The sequence below is a fragment of the Oreochromis aureus genome, linkage group 13 (assembly GCF_013358895.1).
Source record: "Oreochromis aureus strain Israel breed Guangdong linkage group 13, ZZ_aureus, whole genome shotgun sequence".
NCBI classification, from domain to species: domain Eukaryota; kingdom Metazoa; phylum Chordata; class Actinopteri; order Cichliformes; family Cichlidae; genus Oreochromis; species Oreochromis aureus.
In genome coordinates this window covers 21,252,177-21,278,243 of record NC_052954.1, presented here as the reverse complement: position 1 = coordinate 21,278,243, position 26,067 = coordinate 21,252,177, and the positions used below count along the sequence as shown (strand labels likewise).

Below are 26,067 nucleotides of genomic sequence, written 5' to 3'. Positions count from 1 at the left end.
TTTCCTCTTTGTCTGTTATTTCCTATGACTGTATAACATGACAAAAAAAAGAAAAGAAAAGAGCACATAGAGCTTTTCTTTCGATACAATAAAGAGTGAAAACTGACCATTTCCATTTAACTGCCAGGGTGCTTTCTCTGTTTTATGCACAGCAGGAAAAAGGAAGTCAATCTTGCACAGACGGGGAATGAAAGTGCATTAGTGCCATTACCTTTTCCCAAAATATACATTATACAAATGTTTCATGGGAGATTTACCTCTTGTACATGAAAATTCAAATTAGGCAATAGCTCGAGAACTAAAAGGCGCCCAACACAAACACTCTCTGCAGTAGTATACTTGACTAACATCCCACCATATACTATATGAATAACAAAGGCAATGGCTTTTAGTAAACGGCTATAACTCATAGGGAAACTGTTTAGAGTTGTGGTATGTAGACCTGGACAGAGTGAACATCATCTGTTATTTACTACCCTGCAGGCTTGGCTCTAATGCAGCAAGGTTTTAAGCTGCACTCCAATAGGCACAAATACAGCCTGCGACGTGCGGACATGAAACAGGCAGCAGTGTGTTCAGAGGTGAGAGGGAAATACACAACCAGGGACTGCGAAAGTGACATGAATACAGTACATCTCGCTGGTGTCTGTGTACACACAGACTTTCCACTCAGACCTCTCAGTGAACCTGGCTGTGGGCCTTGTGAAGGCTTAAGGGCTTGCCAGACTTGTTTGAGCTGTGTTATGGTATCTCTTCTAGACAGCTGTTTGGTCAAACGCGCAAACTATCAACTTGTATTAATGTATTAAATTTGTATTCCAAGAAGGCAAGGTACTATCGATTTTGAATTTTAACTACACATCAGACAGTCTGAGTTTGTGTTTGTTCCTCTGCTGTAGCCGAGGCACTGAGCTTTTGGTGTTCAGTGTGATGTAAAAATCTTTTCCTCAGTCAGATTGGTGGCGTCGAGGGACAGACTCTGAAAAGCGTTATTTAAAAACTGCAATTTTTGTTTTAAAGTCCGTGATATCAAATGAGTACTTTCAGCCCCACAGTAATTATTGAGCTGATGAAGGCGCAGGTGAAGGTCGCTGTGATGCAGTGCTTTGTCTGTACCAAGGTGCTGAGTGCTGCTGCCATCCAGTGGCCAGAAATATGTTCAGCATCTTATGATAGAAAACACAGACAGTAAGATTTAAAAAGCTTTCAGTGCATTTAAAAAAAAAACAAATATTCCATTCAAAAACCCAGTCAATACATGGCAAGTCCATTTTTATAAATAGTAATGGCAGTAGGTTGACAAGAATCTCATTTTATAGAATCAATTTTGACCATTAGCCATAATCATGACATATACAGTATATATATATATATATATATATATATATATATATATATATATATATATATGATGTATATGTATATATACATATACATATATATATATATATAGTTAATCAAATATTTTCTTTCCAGGTGCTATAAATGACATTTATAGCACCTATAAATGACATTTTCCATATTTCATCATCATAAACTATTAGCTAGTCTTCAGATACTTGTGGTGACACAATGAGGGACACATCGCTTTTAAATTTGAAGTCCCAGATAGTGTAATGCATTCCCTTCTTCTCCCTGTCTTACCCATGTGATTCATCATTTGCATTCACAAGTAAATAAACATGCACACAATTGTGCACATTTAACTTGTTATAAAGATGATGAATGGACATCCACAATTAGTTCCAAGCCAATGACTGCACGAGTCTCAACAGTGGGATGGACATATTCCACATTAAATTCCTGTGGGTGGTAAATCTTATTACAATTCCGGAATCAAATCCAATATATCAGCAATATGCAGAGTCTGACACTGGAAAACCACTCCAGTGTTTTGATTTGGTGTTTCTCTGATTGCAGCTGAAGGCGATAATATTATACGTCTCCAGACTGGTAACTTAAACTTTTGCTTTGCGAGTTGATGCTAAATTAAGTCGCTCAGCAACCGCAGAATGAAAGCCAATGTCAAACATGCAGGTTCTCCTAAAGCAGTACTGCTGTCTATTAGAAATGAATGGAATCCTAAGCAGCCCAGGATGATCTAATTTATTTGAATGAAATCATCTGGCTGGTAAAACACTTGAGCTGTATTAGAGCTATATATATATGCAGATGTGGAATGAAACTAGATATAAACACATCCAATACTGAGATCTTTTACAGAGTTAAAGGTAGAAAGAGAACTGAGGGGTATCCTATTGCCAGTGATTATGGCTGGTAATAAATTTCATCATACTTTCTGTCAACTGTTAACAGGATTATACAAAAAAAACTACCCACTGGAATTTCATAAAACTTGGTGGAGAGCTGTATTTAGAGAAAAAACCTTTTGTGGGTGGGTCCGGAATCAAAATGATTTTGTGAAACAAGGTATTGGACTTGGGAGAGGATGTCCTCTCAGTGTGCCCTTCTAGCTCTCGATCTGCTCAGATGATAATGATCACATTCACCCACAATAAAGAAGTGCCCCTAAACACACCTGCAACGCAGACGGGAATAAGTTCATTTTGGTTTATCGCTTTTACAACAATATCAGTTTTCTAAATTGATATGTGTGAAAGATGGCTCGTTATTTTTCCTTCCTTGATAGGTCCTAAAAAAAATGTTAAAAAACATTAAAAATGAAGCATTTTAGAGGCATTTAAGGAGTATCAGAATACTATATGTAGATCCTGTTTTACATAATTAATACTATTCAATAATGCAGTTATGTGAAAAAGACAGTTTTCAAAGAACTTTAGAACAGTTTTTAGCAGCAATAACTTGAAGGGATCCTTTTCTGTATGACTTCAGCAATCTTTTAAAGTGCTGATGAACAAATTTGGCCCACCCTTCTTTAGTTCTTTGAAGCATTTATTTATGTCCCAGCATATAATTTCATTTAAATTCTGGTCTGGACTTTGACAGATCCACTGCAACATCTTGATTCTTTTCTTTTTCAGCCATTCTACAACAGAATGGCTGAAAAAAGTAAACTGTCCTGTTTATGACTCAATTTTGGCCAAGCTTGGCATCACATTTGACTCTAGAATACTTTGGTATTCAGAGGAGTTCACAATAGACTCAGCGATTAGGTGCCCAGGTCCTATGGCAGCAAAATAAACCGACTCATTTCCCCTCCACCACCATACTTGGCAATTGGTATGAGGTGTTTGTGTTGGTATGTTGTGTATCTCCACTTTAGTTTCATCTGTCCAAAGAAAATAGTTCCATGCTGCCATGTTCTTTTTAGACAGAAGAGGCTTTCTCCTGACAATCTTTCAAACTGTTCACTGTCATGAACTTTAACATCTAACATGATAACTGAGGCCTGCAGAATCTAAGATGTAGCTCTTGGTTTGTTTGCAGTAACTTGGGGTAAACTTGCTAAACTGTCCACTCCTGGGAAGATTGTGCCATTGTGTTAACACACACATGAATGCGTCAGACAAGCAAACTGTTAATAAACAGTTAACAAACAGTTAATAAATTGCGTTTTATTAGCATTACCTGGCTGCTAGTTATCCCTTTTCTCCCCTGAATGGAGGGAGTCTTTAATCTGTTCTGTTTGCTTGTCTGTGATGGTAGATACCAGTAACAGTGCAAGCTGATGTCATTTTGGTGACAATCAGGTCAAGAACAGACCAAATGTGAAAATCAGTAAAAACTTTATATTTTTTATAGATCGCATTCAAACTTCACAACAATAGACTGGGCCTTGGGGGCCTTGACCTTGACCTTCACTGTTAGCACCCAAGGTCAAAGTTGAGAGCAAATTAAGAAACCACATATTGAGTAATATATCATATGAAAGTGGTTGAAGAGAGGTGTAAGCACACTTTAAAAAAAAAAAAGAAAAGAAAGAAAAAAACTAATAAAACATCAATGTTTTAGTATACCCCTCGCCCTTTGGGGGACATGCACTCTCTAAGTGCTCTTGCTAATTCCTGCGAAAGCACTAAGGGTGTACTTCATTTTTCACATGTTGGGAACCACAGGAGCAGGAAAACAGCAAGTACAGGTAAAATTTAAAAATTAAAATAAAAAAAAAAAAACAGATAAAAAGCAAATGAATGTTCAAAAGTGCATTTATTAAAGTAATTCTTTTGGCACTTTAGTTATCATCACTGATCAAACAGTTAACATCAAACAAAAGTGAGAAGGTGAGCGTCCCCCCAAAGAAAAGAATACTGTCAAATTTACTGCCCAGCAGAAATTCAAAATGTTATTATAATTAATAGAGCAGTTCACTTTAGAAAGGTTTAAATGACTTTTGCCTTTGTAATAATAAAACATGTATTAACATAATTATTAAGTAATGAATTTACAACATTTTCACTGAGCTTTTGGAAAGCTCTAATTCTGGAAAATTTGCCTCTAAAATGAAAAAAAAAAGTTTAAGGGTGCTCTGCTGTAAGTGTTTTGAACTTTAAGGGAGAGAAAATGCTTGCAAATTATTTCACGAGGACAAAATTACATAATTAAATGGATAAAATATTTCACATGAAGGTGACATACAGTATAAAGAGATATAAAAAGAACATGCAGCACCAAGATTTGACTAACACAAAGCAGCTTTGGCAACAACAGAGATTTTCTTTAGGAAATACTGTAAAAAATAACAATTACAAAAAGGTTTAATTTCAACAGCTCAAGGCATCGTCAGTATAATGAATCATTTCAAACATGCAGTAAGCTTTAAATTCTTAAAATGTGTTTAATAAAATTATGTTAGAAACTAACAGAAAGGGGTTCAAGGAGTAGACACAAAATGACGTCTTATTTCAAGTTAAAGGTAACCACTGGAGAATATCGTTAACTCACTCTTCCACTCTCTGGTGTTGTCTTTGGCTGTTGTTAAGTCCCGATATATTGTTCCTGATGCAAAGTCTTAGGCACTGTATCGTGTAGATTCATATTACCAGATGCCTTGTTTCATTACAGAGTTAAAATTTGATGGGGCTGCTCGCTTTGGCAAAGGTACCGGAATTCAGTCCTGATTTAATGTCCGTGAGTTAGCGGTTTTTTCTTCTTCTTTTTTTTTTACAAAATAAGTCTGTAAGAGTAGTCTTTACACGCATGTCCAGAGTTCTGCCAGCTCCATACACGAGTGCTAGTGCTTTTTCTCGAGGTAATTTGAGGGCACCCATCCTTTCCTTGGTCTGCCATTGTCCAGAACTTTGCAGTACCACCACCCATTGGGGTTCTTTTCAAGAACCTCCAGACTCGTCCCCTCAGGAAATCCCATCGTCTCCTCATCACCAGGGTAGTCTGCTATGGAGACGTAAACCTCTCTGAGGTTGTTATGGATGATGTGGGGCTTGGGTTTCACTGTAGATACAGGTAGGGCATTCTTCTGAGAGCTGACACCAAGGGATTCAGAGCTACCAGTACCAGATCTGTTCCTGCTGGGGAGTGCTATGTTATTTGGTGCCAAACTGCGTGGCACAGTGCCAAAGGAGGCATTGCGTCGCACTGTGGGGCTGGCGCGTGGGTGGTCTGTTGAGTTGAGAGACTCATTTCTCCTGAGAGAGCCAACAGGGCTGGGACCGTCTCTGATGGGGGCTGAGATGAAGACAGATTGCGGTCTGACAACCTGCTGCTGCTTGGTGCTGTTCTGCTTGAACGAGCCAAACAAACCCGTAGGTTTGGAGAGACCACCTGGAGGCTTGGAGGGGATGGGTGGGGTGACCTTCTTTAGGTTTTGGTTAATATTATTCAATGCACGCACCCTTTGTTCATTCTTCTCCAGACTGTTGGACTTGCTAAGGCTTCCAGGTTTAGTCGGGGTGCCATCGGATTCGGATCCTGCCGTGTCATCTTGTGGCCTGACAGGTTCCAGGTAATAAGTTGGAGCCCAACCCTCTGCATCTCCCCAGCGAATATACCACCAGCCACTTTCCTGCTTCTCTAGCACCTCCACCTCCACTCCACCAGGAAAGCTAAGCTCAGACTCTTGGACTTTCTCGTAAGGGTCTGTGGTGCGGTACAGGTTACAACCTTCCAGGTCAGAGTCTCCCCGGCTGCCTTTAGAATAGATGGAGGAGAGATCTGATGTGCTCTGAGATGAGAAGGAGTCCTCAGAGGAGATAACTGAAGCAGTCTCTGAGTCCTCACCTTTAGCTTTGGTACCATTCTTCAGCTGTCCTGTTGGCCGTAATTGCCTTCTTAATGTGCTGATGTCCATCTTCTCTGCACTGGAACTCTTTGCTAGCTGTGGTTTGGGCCTCACCACTGGCCTTAGCTTAGACGAAGATTTGGTGGATGAGGATGGCTTGCTTTCCTCCGGGTCTTTCTTAAGTCTAGATAGATCTGGAGTGGACTCAGTGGAGGCAGATTTTGGACTGGATGCCTCATCAGTTTTGGTTGAAAATGAGCTCCCATTCAAGTCGATCTTGAGCTTATTACCTGCAGGTTTCCGTCCACCGGATGTTGGGGGTGCAGTCTTGCCAGTTTCTGACAAGACATTTGTCTTGGAAGAATTGGAGTCCCTGCTGCACTGCCTCTCTGGGGTCTCCCTGAATGGTCGAAAGCCATCGTTCTCATAGATACATTCTTCCTCACCTTCTGCCTCTCCCTCTGCCTCGTGGCCATCTTCAAATGACTCACCCATCTTGAAGGAGGCACTGTGGAGTGATGAGGCTGGTGAAGGCTTTGAGGACATGTGAGAGCCCTTCTCTGAGGAAGTGTCCTCATTCTTTCCATCTACCAAGGAACTATCTCCCCTCAGAAACTCAAACTCAGACTCCAGATCCAGATCGCCAATGGCAGGGACATCATATTCTGGCTCTTCATACACAGGCTTACCAGGAGACACAGGAGACTCTGGGGCCTCAGACCCAGGGCTGCTGGGAGGTGCGGTCTCCACTGAGTCCTGTTTCTTGACAGGTGGAGCTGGAGGTGGAATTTTTGGGCGGCACAAAGTGCTTGTTCTACGATTCAGGTTGGGTTTTTTACGTTTGTCAATGTAGGAGCAGGGAGCCCAGCCCTCCTTTTCTCCTATCTGGACATACCACCAGCCACCAGAGTTCTTCTCAATGACCTAAAACACATTTCCAAAGAAAAAAAAAAGTACATTTTTGTCTTTATGTGAACCCATTTTACACATTTTAATTTCAGAGGTGTTATTGAGCTATTGAGCAAGAGATATGTGACTGATGTTTATGGTAATCTTGTGCCTTAAAATAAAGAGTGCTTACCTCAGCTTTTTGTCCTCCGTTGAAACTGATGCCATCGGATATACAGGACTGGAAATCTGCAATGGTGTAATACTCTGCTTCAACTGTAGGGGGCTCTGGAGGAGAGGGCAACTGAAATCCCTACATGAATAAAAAATGGGCTCTATTAGATTTATTGTCAGTGATTAAAAAAACAAACAAACAGCATCTGCATTTGTAGTTTATATTCAAACCCCTACATTTAAGATGCTTATGGTAACTTTTTTCTCCACATTATTTAAATGTATAATAATAATAAATAATACACTGTTTCCAGCAGTACATAAGGCCGTTATCCTCGATAGCAGCAGTCCCTAACCCCCGGGCCACGGACTGGACTGGTACCGGTCCGTGAGTTGTTTGGTAACGGGCCACAAGAGTTGAGGCTTTTTTATCGTTTTTATCGTTAACACGGTTTTCCTGGGTCTTTTCCCGTGTGTTATGAATAAATCTTCTTTTTTTTGGTACCAGTACTTACATAGTGCTTACAGATTGAATCAGCGTCACTTTCATAAGGGTTGGAGTTTTTTTGTTTGTTTGTTTTTATCAGAATGGGTACTTTTATCTTTAAAAATTAAAATATGTTGGTAGATGGACAGGACATTAACTTAAACAATGTGAATACTTCTTCAATTACACATTGTTGTATGTTGGTAAATGTCTCTATGAAGGAAAAGTCACCAGTAACAAAGTCTCGTGCACACTCATTAACTTGAGATGAATGCAGTAACATTTTCCCTTTGATGTGTCTTTTTAAGTAAAGATTTACTGGTTTGTTCTTCAACAATGATCAAAATCATTAATAATTACTTACAAGTTGTATGCATTTATTATTAACACCCTTTTTTCACGCTTTCTGACCTTTATCAACCAAAAATAATAATTACATGTATAGAGGGATAGATGGATAACTGAAATATCATCACTCTTACCAGGGTTGCATCTCTCCGAGGAGGAGGTTTTTGCCTGAGAATGGGAGAACCTGTGGGAAAATAACAGAAAACACACAAATGGATGTTTGGTTACATTTAATGAATGTGCTTCACATAGATATACCATAGATTCAAAAGATATCTGCCCACACTTGATTATATTCAAGTCACTATGACAAAAAATGTTAAGGGCATGACTAACCAATTTCTACCCGATGTGGGGCAATTCTGGCTATAGCGGGTGAAGCAGGCTCTGCTTTGCTTTTTCCATCCTGTGGGGCATTAACAGGGCTGGAGTCAGCGCAGGGGATTGGCAAGCTTATCTCCCTCCTGGCGACCTGTGGACTCTCTGGGACACCTTCAGTTTGTACATCCTTCTCACTTAAGGCTTTCTTGTTAAGGAGGTTGCTGATCTCCATGATGTTTCCTATGATCTCCACTGGGCCTGTCACAGTCTTCTTACGGGGAGAGAACTCATCCTTCATCTTTTTGAGGTAAGATGCTGGAGCCCAGCCCTCCTTATCTTGGTACCTGTGAAGTAAGTTGGAGGAGAAAATGATAAAATATTGTAGAACGAAAAAAAAAAGTCAGAAGCAAGTAAGGAGAGCTGTACTGTACCTGATAAACCACCAGCCTTCCAGATTCTTCTGAATCACCTCCACAGTGACACCTTTCTCAAAAGCAATTTCATCTTTCCCTTGGCTCGAGTAGGGCTGCACTGTTATGTACTTCTCTTCTGCAAAAGAGAATGAGTTCAGATTTTGACAGCAACGAGATCTCCAAAAACAAAATATTTAATGGAAACGAAAAAATAAGACAGAAAACTCTTAGCCTAAAGTCTTTTTATAGACTTGTATTTTTTATGACTACACTTCAGTAATGAGATGACACATTACATTATGAAGCACTATATAATGATAGATTACCCTGAGATACACCGGACCTGTGAGATGAAACAGACTGGATGTGCTTTCAGGCAGATGTGTGAGTATGTGCTCAAATGGTCTTTGGCACGTGGGATTTGTCTATAAATTTTTCTTTATCTACCTAAGAAATAACTACAGGACATAATTAATTCATGTCGTTAACGTACACAGATGTGCTGCAGTGTTAGCAACTGTTTAGCAATGTCTCACACAGCAATAAAATCCGTTGTAACTTGGAATGTTTGCATCATTATTACTGGTAATGGATTACGAGTTCCAGTCTGATTCCCAGCACAAATAAGGAGCAGTGGGGCACCCTGGTGGTGCAGAATAGGTACACATTGCTTCTGAGTCTTAAAATAATACTAAATATACACAGTGAGTATGCACATATGATAGCAGTGCTTTCATGTAAGTGAGGGAATATATCTCTGTAATAAGAATAATGCCCATGTTTGTGGAAAGAGAAAATGAGGCACGCAGAAAGGCCAACTTAAAAAAAACAAAACAAAAAAAGCAACTGACCCGCTTGATTTAAGCCCTCAGATTGCATGAAGCTCCTGTTAGCTTCAGCTAAATCTAAGAATATAGTTTTTATTTATTTATTTATTTATTGCAAAGCATTTGAAGAAATGTTCTGCTTGCAGCCAGTGTGGACAAAATAATATTCCAAAATGGTTTAATGACATGTGAAAGTATATTTTAGTCTTGGTTCTGTATGAAAATAAGTGAAAGCAGACACACTAAACAGGGTCATCTCAGCACAGAAGCCTCCTCTTTCAAACCTTCTGTTTTAGAGGGACAGCCAATCAAAAGAAAGTTTGCCCAAAGTAAGAGGAAATGTTTCAGGCAGTGGAAGAACTGAGGTGCTGCACAAAAGTGCAGTATAAAACACATAAGCATAATTATGAACTGTGAATCATGCAGCGCCACTCAAGTAGAGCCAAGAATAAAAACCTTGTGGTCATTTTCAGCTCCACTGACAGAACGTAATTAGTTCTATAACATGACCATGGGAAACTACAGCACATGGGTCAAACTAGTGTCTTAAAAGTGTCCTTGTCCTTTCGACAGGGAGTATCTCCTAACTCAGCACATAACAGAAAGCAGAGGCACCACGCTGATTTATGCATTCCCATGAGGCCGAGGGCCAGAGCAAAGTCATCATTTCCTGTCATTATGGCAATTCCTGTCTAAACACAGGGAACACAAGGAGAAGAGGTGTGCTCATAAAAAAGGAGAGGAGCACATAAAAAAGTGCTGTTCTGTATGCCATTTTCCCAGTTAGTTCACAGGAATCAACACTGTGGTAACAAATGATTCTGTTTTCCTTTTCTCCACCCATTTCCAAGGTTGTGTAGGCAGCTTAAATGGCTGTGGGATAGTAAGTCCTTTCAAACTCGTTGGGTACAGGATATTTTCTGAATGCTTTATTTTCCTTTTCCCTGGTTCTTCCGGCCACTTTGTGTTGGGGCTGCTAAATCGTTTGCCTCTTACCAACTTCTTTCAAACAATCTTCAACAATATCCAATGAAGGGAAATTCTGAATCAGATGTTATGGTAACCACAACATGCATCGGTGTTATAAAGTGTTCATGTGGAGTCAGCAAAAAAAACAACAAAACACAAAGCTGAATTTCAGTCATGGGGTGGAAACTACTCTCTCTCCACTCTAGAGAGCAGCATGCACTGCCAAGTGCAAAGTTTGGGCTGAACTCAATAGCCTATCCTTGCTCCTCTGTCAGCCATCCAAATGCATCTCTTGTGAAGAAAACCCCTGGCCGCGGTAAGAAAAACATGTGCAAGTTTGCTCGCAAACTAAGTGGAAGATTAATAAGACTCTTTGTTTATCAGTCAATGCTGGTTGCTATCTGCACCAAACCAGGAGAGAAATGTCTGTTTGTACCACACTTTGACAGAACACACACTTATTACAGATCTACATACACGCTTCATTTGCTCATAAAACATAAAATATGGCTCTAAACTGCAGCATAAGGCATTCCTTAGTCTATTACGCAACTACTTTCAGATGAGTGGGTAGTTTTTTGTTTTTTTTTCCTCTGTGATTTGGAGACGATTGGCTTTGGCATGCGGAGTATAATTATCATAAAAACGCTTACGTGGAGCAATTTTGTAGCATAATTTGAGCTTAGCATCAATAATTAGTGTATATAAAGTTGCTGATTTCACCTTTGCTTTCCAGGCCCGTTTCATATTAACGTCAGTTAGTGGTTAGTTGTGGATTGTGGCTCGTGATAAATGCATTTGCTGGAGGACAATGCAGGATGCAAGACTGAACAAATATGTGCATGTGATAAAAGTTGAGTCATGTGATAAGAGACAATAAATGAGATGGGGTGAGGACAACAGTAACAAAAAGAGAAGGGAGGGAAGGAAGGAGGGAGGCGATGCAGCATGTTTCTCAGTTCACCTCGGCTCTGCTGCCTGCTGATGACACCCCCCAACGTCCATCTCCGGTCCAGCCTCTTCAGATGAGCCTTGTGTCGCTTAGTAACTGACACACACACACACACACACGGCGACCAGATGACAAGGAACAATCAAACAAACATGGAGACATGAAGAGCAAGCACAAATGTTACACAAACACACAACACACAAGTGACATGGATCCATTATTAGCTACATGGAGGACACTAAAACACGACCACAACGCAAAACATGGTGGACAGTTAGTATGAGTGGATGGAGGTTACAAAAGAAGTGTTAAAAACCAAGACATCTTCTCTGTGGCTTGTAATTAGCATGTTGTTATCACAGAGGCTCTCCCCCCCGTTAGGTTTGAGCATGTGGGACGCATATTGCCTTCCAATTAATGGAGCAGCTGAGAGCTGGTTAGAGATGTGCACCTAGAAGGGTCCATATTTCCTTGTATTTTATATGTAAAATGGCTAAAATGGAAATGATTTCTGACAGTTCAGACATTAAACAAGATCCTTTTTATATAGAAATTTTAAAGAGACAGTCATAACATTTGGTAATAAAAGATTTCAAGTCTGAATCATACTCACAAAGCAGCTAAACTTTACACAAAGACTCAGCATCTTACCAGTTAATACATTTTATTTTGCTTCTTTAATGTTCACAAAAACCAAAGTATAAGTACATCAGTTTGCCATTTTACTGGTGGCTATACGCCAGTCTATTTTCCTCACCAGTTGCCTCAGAGGAAAGAAATAATTCAGCACAAAACGCCTCCATAAAGTCACACATTATTGTTCCACACCTTACTGTTTGCACATACTAAACAAAGCAAAAATAAGGTGTTTAGTAATACTGGTAGGCAGATATATTGGACTAAGGTAAATAGCTGCACTCCCAGAAATACATGACTATCATTTGTGTCGATGCTGGCAGTATCATTGTTTTCCTCTTATTTTCTGCCAGGAAGCAGACGAACGTATTTCCCATAAGCATTATGATGACTTTTGAACAAAATAATACCAAAACAAGGAGGATGAGGGTTTGTTTACGCTTCCATCAGTGGGTAAACTCAAATCAGAAGATGTCTGAGTTTTCAACAACTATCATTATCAGAATCGGAAAACCAATTTTTGAAAAATATGTTGTTGTTTTCTTGGGGAGGGGTCCAAGTGACTATGTGGTGGTGCACAGTCGGCTGAAGACCGCAGAACTGATAAAGAGTTGCTTTAAGAGGTTCATGCCATTTCCAAGACTAATGAGACACATAAACATTAATTACACTGACATCTGATATCTCTTTACTGAGTTAACCAGTAGGGGTGTTTAGGAAGGACAGTCTGTCAGTCCTCCAAAAAAGAAGATAGGAGTGCATGGTTTGCATATAGCCATGGGCCTGTGTGTAGTTATCCATTTGTTGTATTCTGAGAGGAGAAAAGGGCATTTTAACTTATTTAACATAATGCAAAACATTAATACTGACTAGCCTTGTGTGTTCACTCTCTTCTTCCACCACTGAGTCATAAGATATACAACACCGCAGGGATCCTGAGTCCCATTGTTACACCAGTTGTGCAGCAAAAAGATGTTTGGCCAGAGTGCTGGAAAATCTTGATGTTTGTTTGGAAGTGTAATATGCAACTTAATTATTTCCGTACCTCCAGTTTGTTGGGTTTTCTCTAACACAATGTTGCATATATCTTACAAATATCCTGCAGTTGCTGCAATACCTGCCAAAACGATCAAAGTCTGTGCATCTGACACTAATTGAGCTCTTCTGGCCTACGATTAAAGTGCTCTCTCCACTAATATTGAAAATGCTTGGGGAATGAGACAGCATTAGTCGCTCATAGATGGCTTGATAACAGTATCTGAAAGGGCCATCAAGGCAGTTGGATGCTGTCTTCAGCTTCACACGTCAGTTTCGCATTTCTGGCAAACCAAACTCTTCATAGGTGTGTATGCTACGACTGTTTTGGATCCCTCTCTGGCTCCAGTAACCTCACGAAACTTAACATCCATCATCTTCAATGGTAAGCAGACATTGCATGAAATAGCGTGAGTCATGTCAGAGCTTTCTTTCTTTAACGATAACCATGATTTAAAGAGCATGACTCCAGAAATATTCATTTTTATTCAATGAAAACACACGCCTCTTTCATGAGCTACACTACACGGTGGGCGTATCACTTAATACTGCACTGTATCTTTCCTGTACAGTGCAGTGCTGCACAGCGCATCCTTTGAAACATTGAGGTCTGGCCTCTCTTGGCCCTCCTCCTTGATGTTTACCCAGGTCTGAATCTACACTCTGTTCTGATGTGCTTATGATGGCAAGCGGACAGAGTAACATGCTCACCCGGCCCGGCCTCAGTTGTTAGCGTAGACCAGCAGCGGTGAGGTTTTTCTATTTTGTCACGGATCAAAGACCGGGGATTGAGGGCAAAAGTGGTTTCTGTGTGTGGGTACAGTGGAGTGGGTGAGGTTGTGTTTACATGTGCGAACGTGTGTGGGTGGGCAAAGACTGAAGCGTTTGCAGTTACTTACCTTCCCCAACTTTAGAGGCACCCAGCTCCAAGTCATCCCGTGTGCCACTGTGAGAGTTGAGATAGGTAGCAGGGACCCAGCCCTGCTCCTCTGCAGTGCTGACAAACCACCAACCTATAGAAACATACGGAGGTTGTAAATTGCATTTCAAACAATGAATTTGATAGCAAGAAATCAGCGTAGCCTAAAGTTCACTTTAAGGAATCCAACTGTTTTCAGAGGTCTGCAATAGCTCTTGAACCTTCCTCATTAGGTTGAGCCTATGATAAGACTTGCACCAGAAAAAGTAGACAGAATAAGCCTCCAGAAAGAGAGATGAAAGACGAAGACAGATGACATTTGCATGTTCCCGTTAATCACTTCCTCTTTGTTTTACTCATTAAACCTCAGCTGGATTAAAATATCTCAAATCACAGCTACAAATGAACATGAATATGATGAATTCTATTGTGTTGCCAACAGAAATCTATCACTAAGGGCAGGACCAAGAACATCAGAGGACACACTGCTTGGCTGTGGCTCATCCCGTGACGAGGTCTTGTTTGACCTGCGTTCCATCAGGATCAGTCATGAAATCAGTGGGCAGGAAACTGCTGAAGTGATCCTACAAGCCAAGGTATCCATTTGCAGGGTTGCAGCTGATTTGACTTCATTCTCCTGGGTATGACAGCATTGCTATTACATCTTTATGACAGATGCCTCAGCTGGAGAGAAGCAAGTACAAAAGAATGCTCATTTTAAAAATGGACCCTAAAAAAAGCAGTGGCATGCTATAAACTCCAGGTTTGCATCATATTTCCTAGCCAAAGCTGTAATCACTGACTTTTGAAAGTCAGTGATTACAGTGAGGGTGGTGCAATGGGAGGTTGCTAATGATCAACACTTCCACCTCACCGAACCTGATGATAATCTTGGTCATTTCCTTGGTCATTTTTATTTAATAGTTATTCCTGTGACAGTGTGGGCTTTCTTCAGCTACTTTCAACTATGTTCCACAGTTCAAAGACATGCATGTTAGATTAGCTGTAGGTGCGAATGTGTGTGGTTGTCTGTTAGTCCTGTGATTGGCTGGTAAGGGTTTACCCTGCCACTCATCTAATGTAAGTTGGGAAAGGGTCTATCCCCTAGACAGATAAGCATTTCAGAAAACAGATGCATTACAGTCCGAGATGCTGTAATCATAGGATTTCTATTCATTTCTATGCACACCATTTCTATGCATGCAAGGTGTGTAGGATGGATGGATGGATGGATACATACGTACATACGTATGTAGTTAATGTATATGTATACATATATATACATATACATATACACATATATATATATATATACATATACATATATATATATACACATATACATACACATATATTATATATACACATATATATACACATATATTATATATACATATATATACACATATATACACATATATACACATATATATACACATATATATACACATATATACACATATATATATATATATATATATATATATATATATACACACACATATATACATACATATATACATATATATATATACATATATATATATATATATATATATATATATATATATATATATATATATATATATATATATATATATATATATATATATATATATATATATATATATATATATATATATATATATATATATACACATATATATACATATATATACATATATATACATACACATATATATATATATACACACACACACATATATATATACATACATATATACATATACATATATATATATATATATGAATGTAAAGACTACAATACTCAATATGGCCTGAATGACTTGACCTAAAAAGAATATGTTCAAAGCTTTACTTGAAATATGTTTTTTCAGAAGCAAATTTGTTTATATTCTTAAACTGTTCTTCACCATTTGCATCCCTGTGTCATCCAAAGAGCTCTGCTCTTTAAGGAAACCTTGCATTTCCAAAGTCTTCACAGCAGCCTTTTATGCATCCTTCCCCTAAGAGTTCAAAGTTGGTCCAACTTGCTTTTCTTTTCTTTCTTCTCTTTTCTCTGTGCCTGTTTCGACTTAAAATTTCTCCCTCTTAAACTGAGGTTTTTTTCCCTGCAATTGTCGCCGAGATTGCTTGACTGTTGGGTTTATCTCAAGAATGTTGCAGGATTCTTAGATGGCTGTTGTTGGGGACTGGTGCGATGTAAAATTACATTCAGACAGAGCTGACCATACTGGTCTCCAATTGCTTGTGCAAATCCAGTCCCAATCTATTGGGGACTGCGTATTTGATGTCACTTCAAGTGTTTGAATCCATCATTGTCCTTTTTGATGCAGGGCTCTTTTAAGGTGCTGCACCAGTGTTTCTTAGGTGGGTTATTTGTTGAACTTATTATTCCTCCTTTGTAAATTATTCCACACCAGATTGACTGAAGTTAAGTTTGGTGTTGCTGCAATCACAGAGGAGACCTGTGAAGCACTCTGCAGTGGAAATGAACTCCTCAAGAATGCAAAACACATTTTATTATGCTGGAAACTAAAATGAATGCCATGGCAAGTAATTGTTTTTTAAGGCTCAAATTCTGTTACACTGCTCAACTGTATCAAGTTTTTATGCTTTTAAGAAAAAAGTAAACATGATTTATAGTTATCATCTCCCCTCATACACTAAAGAGATCATTTGAATCTTTGCTAAATCAAACATTTCCTCTCTGCATATTAAAACATTAAAAATACATATGTATATTTATATATCAGGACTCTGCACTTGAGAGGCTGTGTTGTTTCTCAATGAAAGACTTGATTGACAAGGATGGAAAAAAAACTGTCCTATATGTGGCATGCCTCACACACACGGATAGCGACACGCAGACACACTTTGTTGTGGTAACAGGAAGACAATATGGCTGACAGCTGTCTGGACAACCCATAAAGACAATGGGAGTGTTCCATTTCACAGCTGGTTCAAACCTCTCCTATACATTGTTTTTTTTATACAGATGGATCCATGCTTTCGTGTTGTTTACATCAAATTCTGACCGTACCATCCAACTGGACTCATCACTCATGGCCCAGGCAATGTTGTTTCAGTTGTCTATTGTTCAATTTTGGTGAGTCCATAGTGAGGCTGAAGTGAGTGGCAGCGGTGTGGTCATCTGCTGCTGCTGTAGTCCATCTGCTTCAAGATTCAACATGCTGGGCATCAGAGAGGCTCTTCTGCATAGCTTGGTTCTACCAAGTGATTATTTGAGTCACTGTTGTCTTCCTATCAGCTCAAAGCAATTTGGCCATTCTCCTCTGACTTCTGATTTTAGGAAGATGTTTTTGACCAGAGAACTGCTGCTCACTGGATATATTCTCTATAAATCCAAGAAATAGTTGTGTGGGAAGATCCCAGTAGATCTGTAGTTTATGAAATATTCAGAACAGCCCATCTGGCACATTCAAAACCACTTATATCACCTTTCTTCTCCATTCTGATGCACAGTTTGAACTTAATCTTAATCATGTCTACATACTGAAGTGCACTAAACTGCTGCCATTTGACTGCACGGGTGAACAAGTGTACCTAATGAAGTAGCTGTGAGTCACGCCGATACTGATACTTTTGTTTGTTTTGTTGTTTGTTCTTAATTCTATGTCATGAAAACTTCAAGATTCTTCATTATAAAAAATATCTGACCCAAAACAGTTTCAAAAGTGTTTCACTCTTCATCCAATGCCATTTAAAAATTTATATGACACCGATGAATAAATAAATATGGGCCTCTGCCATTGATCACCTATGTTGGCGCATCCCTAGTTGTTATGATTACATAATCAATATCTGCTTGACGCTGGCAACTGCAAACTCTGATGACTTACATAAAGTGAATCGGATTGCCTCCCTAGCCATATGAGTTCGTCCACTAAATTAAACTGGAATTTAGAAAAACAACAGATGTCCTGCTGACAGACTAATACTTCCACTGGCTTTCTCTGTGGAAGCAATAACAGAGAAAATCTTTCCAAGCCTCTTGGTCACTTACACGTGCAATCTCTGTGATTCATATCAAGGGTGATTTATTTAATTGCTTAACTTGCCTAGCTGTACAACAAAAACATGATGGGCTCTGGGCCTGTTCTGCATAAAGTAAGGGTGGGTCTAGATAGGCGGATATTGGTTGGCTCTGAACACTGAGCTGGCCTGTGCTCAGGGATGTAACAATCCATGTAATGCGCTCACCAAAGCTTTGGCTTGAGCAAAAACCCCATGTCAATAAATCAGGAGAAAGCAAACCACAAAAAAGCACAAAGTGGCATCTACAACATTGAGATGGACTTAATATGTTGATCCTATTTTGTGGAGTTGAAAGCTTGTTAGAAGATCACAAATTTCTACCGTATTTTAAACATAACTGAGGATTTCACTGTAATTAGTGTCAAAATAATGACAGGAAAATGTTGCAATACTTCATTAAGTCACTGAAAGCATTTAAATAAGTCTGATGTGCCGAGTTTAATGAACAGGGAAGGGCAAGATCAATTACATCAATTGCACATTAAACTAAATCAACCATTATACAGAAAGGTCAGCTTGGCAGGAGAAAATCTCTATAATCAACTCAAAGGACGAAAAAAAATCTTTACATTTGCAAACTGCCATGTTCACACCTACTTTGCAGCTGGGGGAAATGTCAGGTTCACTTTAGGGAAGTGACAACTGATAGGAACGAAAGCACCCACAAGGATAAAGTGTGTGAATGTACTTTAAATGTGACCGCTGGGCTGAAAAAAAAAAAAGTCTGAATCTAAATATGGTGCAAAGACACGGCGTCAGTTTAAACGACCTGAGTGAATACACATTGTTACTGATGGCTTGGGTGGCTTTGTCTGTATTTTTCATCCATCCCTTTATATGGCAGGTGCTTAGGCTGAGTTCACGGTACCTCAAAGGCAGCAATAAAAGTAACCTTAAAATGAAAACACACATTACGTAAGTGCTGATTTCCTGGCCGTGGCAGGTTTATATCAGAGAACTTGCAATTATATGAAATGTGGGGAAAGAAAAAACTGCTTCACGTCTTTCATCACATGCACTCATTCACTGCTCCATAGCATTTGTGTATAGGCAACACGAAATGACAAAAACACAGCTGTTAGGAACCATGTGGTGAAAAAACTATTAGATTTAAAAATGAAACCCACCTATAATTGATACATGTGTGTCATCTTATGATAATTCCTCTGGAATATTTTTTTCTATAGGGCTGGGAGCTGAATTTGATTCTTAGATTCTGGATAATATCAACATCATATTTGACAGGGTTATCATTTGTACACTCTTCCCAGTGACATAAACCTTTTACTGAGGTCATTACAAAAGAAGCAGCTGTTTTGTGAGTCTCCCGCTGCCAAGACAGCAATCTTGCAGAATTACATGGTGACTAAGATTTCGATGAAATCATACTGGTAAGTTTACATGGTTTTCTGAATATGTTGACCTTCATTTTACCCCTGTATGACCTAGAACCCTTGGGAACTAAATTCTCAGACTACAGCGATTTTAATTACTGTGAAGTTGAACAATGAGAAAGTTAAGGATAAGACTCAGTTGTTTAAAAGTTAAATTGCAGATAACAGAAATAAGATTCATAACAGAGTAACACGCAGTGTCTTCTTCACTTCTAATTATCTGTACAGATGTGGAAGAAATACATGAAAGAAGCACATCTCTTATGTCTGGAAACTTCTGTGTGAGGGTTTGGACAAGTACACTTATCTGTGCATGTGTCAGATTCTGGTCCACCCACTGCCTAGGCTGCCACGGCACAGAGCTCAGACTTACATTACAAAGCAACACCTTCGTTTTCATCTGTGCATCTTGTGTATCATTATCTCTTGGTTTTTTTTTTTATCAGTCTGCATAACAACCTGCTTTCCTCCATGTCTCTATGCCTTGCTATAAAAAGCTAAAAACCCTGGAAAGCTACTGCAAAGTTTCAACCACAAAGGAAAAAAACGAATATGTCCAAATGCTGACTTGCAATACACTTTGCTAAACATTATTCAATAATACGATTATAGCAATTTAGTCAACATCCAGAGTAAATCAAAAGGCTTTTAAAGCATTTGAGCAGATTTGAGTTCTGTAACCCCCCACCATTTTAGGGTCAGCGTTTGCATAAGACAATAGCTAAAACCACAAGACTCTAGTGGGAATCTCATATAACATCATCGCACCATAGGATCGTGACCACAGACATCAACCTCAAATGTCACAGCCTCAGAAAGATGGAAACTGAACGGTTTGTCTTAACAACAGTGTTGTATTTTACTACAAGGACACCAAGAAAAACTGAATGTTACAGAGAGAACAAGTTGTAACAAAGTTTTTTTTCCCACAGCAGCCTGCTGAGGTATAAATAAGACTGCTCATATCAAGTTAAATGTCTGCTTGGTGCCAATAATGGCCGTGTTTGAACAAAAACAATGATCTAATTTACAGAGTCTAAAATACATATAAAGCTAAAGACAGCAGTTGGTTTGTGCTGGTTGACAAATCCTGACAAGCTGCACCGAAACCTACCTACAGTTGGCTTAATATTTTCTTTGGGCAAAGAGAGTTTTTGTAGTTTTGCCTTTTTTCACTATCATACTAGGACCGCTGTCCCCCCAAGCAGGCAAGCCCTACTCCATTGCTATTTCATAACAAATGAGGCCCAAAGAGATGTATGTGCAAGTGAGGGAGACCATCATTAGGCTAAAAAAAAATCTACAAGAAAAATGGCAAAAAATGTAGTGGTGGTTAAATCAACAATCTGATACATTCCTTAAAAAACTCAGCAACACTGGCCAACAAAGTGCATGATCACATTTCCATGGTTAATAGAAGCAACGTCACAACATCAAACCAAGTCAAGAATACTCAATCAAGTGTAGTTACATTCATGAAATGTCACTACAAAGTGTTTACAACGAGGTGCAAACCACAGTTACCCTCAAGGACAAGAAGGGCAGATCAGACATTGCCAGAAAACATCTCTGGACTGATGGAACCGTGATTAACGTAATAGAATGATTGGAAGAGAAATCTAAGCTGAAGGCTTGAAACAGCTCACAGCATTACGTATCACCTATTAAACATGGTGGAGGCAATGTTACGGCATGGGCATGTGCAGCCCTCAGTGGAACCGCATCACTATTATTGACTGAAGATGTGACCGCTGATATACTACAGTGGCTACACATGCTACTCAAATGGTTAATGAGCCAAAACTATACTGCAAAAGCAACCAAAGAGTTCCACAAGGCAAAGAAACTTGATATTTTTCAATGCCCGTCAGTCATCTGATCTCAACCCAGCACGACAGTTACTGAAGACAAAACTGAAAGACCCCAAAACAACTAGCAACTAAGGGCAGTAGCAGTAAAGACCTAGCAAAAAATCTTTTTATTTCCTGGAATCTGCATTTTTATACATTTGGTACTTTTTTTATGTTTACATTTTAGTTTTGGTAAGGATTGAACACAGTAGGACTAACGTTAAAATATAGAGGTGCTGGTAGTTGGGCTTTTTCTTACAGCTGGACAACACCAGCTATCTGTTTTTCCATTTCCAGTAACTGTGCTAAGATAAGCTAACCTGGTACTCATTGTAGATTAATACTGAACAGACATGGATGAGAGTGGTATCAACTTCCTCATTGCCAACAATAAGTAAATAAACATTTTTTAAAGGGGGCACATTCTTTTAACTTTAAACAATATATTAACAAATGTAAGATAAAGATGATGTCTCAGTACTTTAAGTTAGATTATTTTATATAAATACAGAAATTCAAGATGAAAATAGCTACAGAGAGACATATTTCTATATTATGTATGTAAACAGATGCTCCTTCCAGGCTGTCTTCATAGTCTCACTTAACCTACAGTATATATTATACCCCTTCAAGAGCAGATGCACAATGTAGACATACAATAAGCACAGACAGTATTTCTAAGCTCTTTCTCTCTCATACAGTATCTACCATCTGGAAACTCTATCAGTTTTAAGAGCCATGCTTCATTTTTACTGTAATCAACAACAGATTCGCAGCTGCAACAAAGTAACTAGATTTATGGAACTTTGCTCTTTTCCTAAGGTACAGGAAAAACCCATAAAACAACACTACAATCTATGAATGCGATCAATCAAGTTTGATTCCTTAGCATTGGCATGTTTAATACAGTGTGACTGACACACTTGTTAATGACCAGATACCCCTAAAAATGTATCATTAACTTAAGCAGGCTCGACTTGATTCAAGTTGAAATCCACACTGTTTTGTGCAGTGGAATAACTCCTCACAAAAGAGTTCGGCCACATCTTCCATGAACATGTGAAACACAGACTCAGCAGCATGAGTCGTTTTTTTGTTTTTTTTTCATGGCCCGAAATGATGAGGAATGCAGGAGCTCAGCAGTCCTGCAGATACTCGACACCACTGTTGAGTAAAGCAGGAGAAAACCCCATTCATTTCCAGCTTCTGTATTTATTAACAGTAGATCATGTATCAAAGCACAAGGGAAAGGCATTCAGCCCAATACACACACTTCCAGTTTTCATAAAACACTGGATTTCAATTACCTCGGTGGCTCTGGTACAAGGAGGGGTGAGGGGCAAGAAATGGCACAAAACGACTTTTAAGAGCTAATGCTGACCTAGGGAACAACCTTCACTCCCTCCCAGTCTCTGAAAGGATCCCCTCATGGTCTGAACGAAGCTGTAACCCACAGCTTGTGTGCTCTCTATGCTCCACCGAGTTGGGAGACACAGCAGTCCTTGAGTGCCTGAACCCACCCCTTAAAATGCTGGTTTAACTCAATGGTCAATTCTTAAGTGAGAGGGAGACATACCTTTTTGGCTCCAGACATAGATTTCTGTACACTATTATTAGAGCCATTACCGTAACTTAAATACCATCATCATGCCTGTTTTTTATCCCCATATGCCTCTGTGACAAGATGCAAGGAAATAATGTTATCTGAAAATATAGGCTAAGGTTAATTTCTAAAGATGGTCATTTTTACTTCCTACACTGGGCTGAAAGAATGTGAAGGATGAGGATTGCTCTGAGTGCATAATGTGTCTTCCATCTGCTGCTGCAACTTCGGCTTAAAAAAGACATTTAACAGTTGGCGAGTTTTCTGTATAATGTCTTTGGTGGTTCATTGACATGAATTATAGTGTTTTTCCTCTCTTACACAAGGAAACATGTTCCTGCTGAAACTGCACATACCAAATTGGGAAACTTGGAGTTTGAGGACTAGCAGCAGGTCAACACTGACCTTCCAAGAAAGTTGGGATAGGGGAAATAAACGTCTGAAGATATTGTGTAATACTAAACTAAACTACTGTTAGCTTTCACATCTAATTCAGTTAAGTGGAAAAATCGTGAATTAGTGTATTACTCTATGTTAAATTACAACAAATTAACAGATTTAATCACAGGCATAAAATGTCATTTAAAGGAGGTAAGGAGATAAGGCTGAAAACTAGTTCTGAGGGTTTTAGGCAACAACAGACTGACATAGTTGTGGAAACTAATTGTGACTGCATGATGGGTGCAGAAACACATTTCCTCCCTGCATCCAAAAGCAAAAACTGTAAAAGTAAAAACTCTACTGCGCAAAGAAAACCACATTTTTTTTTAAAAAAGGTACAGAACAGCTGCTGGCTTTTCAGGGTTTTTTTTTTTTTAAACTGACTGAGGTAAGTCAACATCCATGTTATTTTACAAAACAACAAATGCTGCTCACCAGATTCCTTTTTTTTTCCTTTTGGTTTTTTTTTTTATGGAAGAAGTTGCTTATTTAAGCAAAAAGGAAACACAAAACACATTTGCTATTTATAGTATTAAAACTGGAAAACTCCAAAGACGGAGAGAAAGCACAGGAGATAGTTTTCAGTGAAAGAATTTACAGCATTATGAAACAAAGAAAGGTGGTCCTGAACAGTACAGTAGATGATATCCTATATTAACTAATAATGACTTTCAGAACTATTACTGATCAGCTCAGTGACCAATGCTAAGAGAGTTAGTTAAACAAAATGTGATGAAAAGTCTAAATGTGGAGATTACAGTTGTTGTTTCAAGACAAATGGCCATGGTTGCTATACTCTGGGTTAGGAAAATCATACTTCAGAATCTGTTTTATTAACGAGGAAGGATATGATTTCTCTTTTAGCACATAAACACAGTGTAGTGAAAAAGTCTAGAGACATTGCAAAGATGGTACAGAAAGCTGGATCTGGTCAGACAGAAAAACACACAAACTTGGAGAAGTGAATTTGTAGAAAATGAAATGGCTGGTAATGGACAGATGTAAGGTGAATTATTAATGTGAACCTGGAGGGTTGGCCTTGTATAATTTTTCAGATTGCTCTCTGTTTCTTGAGTCAGATAAAGGAGATTTAGCTCATCTGAACACCGAGTCCCTGCTGAGGTTTACCCTGAGATCAGCTTACTTCCAGCCTAAAGACAGGAAGGACAGACAGTATTGTATTTTTTCCATGTGACGGTTGAGCAGACATCCTGCCCATCTATCATGCCACGCTGAGGGCCAGACCTGTTTAATCTGTGTGTTCGGCCTTTGTGGGCTTTCAGTGAAGCCATCAAACATCACCTGCAGGAATACCCCTGTCACCTTCCAGTCTCTCTGCGAAGCTTTGTCAAACTTTGAATCATTCTTGCCAACAAGTGACTTTCGGAAAAAAATGTCCTGTTATGGTAAGTGAAAGTTAAGGTTTTGTCTGAAATTCCACTAACCCCGCCCTGCCTATATAAGCCCGGTGAAGCAGCAGAGACACAAAACATACTGTACATAGGTGGTGCCAGGGGGTCTTTGGGGAGATGGAGGGATGTTGTAAGTCGGTCTTTTCCCAGCAGACAGACATTCCTGAAGTTCATGTGGCAAACTGTAATTCACAAATGCTAATCTACCCTTAGAAGAGAGATGTTAAAACCTGATGGTATCCACAAAGAGAAATTTTCAACACAGGACTAAGGGCAACACACTTAGCACAATAATTATGATATTTCCAGAAGCGTCTGCAAATTATTTTTCCTTTCCTACGTCGTCCTTTAAAAGGCAAAGTTTAAACCACTGAATACAGAGCAACTGAACTGACCAACAAGCCTGCTAGCTTAGCTTTGGTTAACATCTCTCCAATATAGTGTAAACTGAGGAGGCATCCTGGAGGATCCATTAAGCCATTATAATGAACCAACCTCTCTGAACCACTAACTTTGGCAGGAAATTGCTTTTTCCATTTTCTCTCAGAGTTTCTCCCTGCACTATTCTCTTCTCCTGAGCCAGCATCTCCCCCTGGCAAACTCTCATAAAAAAGACAAATAAAATAGCTGCACAAAGAGTGAGGACAAAAAATTATTAAACTTTAACAATCATTTTCTAAAGAAAGCTTTTATTTTCCTGCATCTGTGTTAGTAAATAGCATTATTCAAGAAAACTGAATCAATGGGCTACCTTGCTGATTTACCACACACTGCACCCACTTCGAACACCCCAAAAAACAGCCGGCAGTATAAACTACTGTACCAACTGAAACAACGACCACAACACAAACTATATCATCAAGCCAGGGCGACGGAAAATACTTGCTCGGCTTGGGACAGCAGGCTGGAAAAGTGGAGAAAGCGGAGCTCACTTATAGGGCTGACCTAGATTCAGTGCCCCGTCAGAGGCATACATTATCTAATCCAAGGTAAGGGAAAGTCGATAACTGCACTGGGCAGGAGTCACAGCCAATGTCTATGGTGCAGTAGCTTTAACAGCAGGACTTTGGTTGACGTTATTGGGTGAATGGCAGAAACAATACAAAGCTGCACTTTTCCATTTCTAGATCTGGCTCTATTATAAGCTCATGCTGTTGCACCTTTAGATGCTGATATAAAATTAGATGGCAAAGTTTTCTA

At 39.2% G+C, this 26,067-nt stretch overlaps 1 protein-coding gene across 2 annotated transcripts in view; it reads right to left on the bottom strand.

The window, feature by feature from the left end:
- Window positions 1-4,109: 4,109 nt before the first annotated feature.
- sh3pxd2ab (SH3 and PX domains 2Ab) overlaps window positions 4,110-26,067 on the bottom strand; it is a 61,667-nt gene continuing 39,709 nt past the window's right edge. The window contains exons 8-14 of one of the 2 annotated variants that reach the window (XM_031757184.2): window positions 14,107-14,220; window positions 11,549-11,632; window positions 8,807-8,924; window positions 8,391-8,719; window positions 8,189-8,238; window positions 7,239-7,358; window positions 4,110-7,081 (exon numbers count right to left, since the gene is read on the bottom strand). In XM_031757184.2, the coding sequence (XP_031613044.1) occupies window positions 5,153-7,081; window positions 7,239-7,358; window positions 8,189-8,238; window positions 8,391-8,719; window positions 8,807-8,924; window positions 11,549-11,632; window positions 14,107-14,220 (2,744 nt within the window). In that variant the 3' untranslated portion in view covers window positions 4,110-5,152. The remainder of the gene's footprint in view (window positions 7,082-7,238; window positions 7,359-8,188; window positions 8,239-8,390; window positions 8,720-8,806; window positions 8,925-11,548; window positions 11,633-14,106; window positions 14,221-26,067) is intronic. The other variant, XM_031757192.2, reaches the window with a different exon arrangement.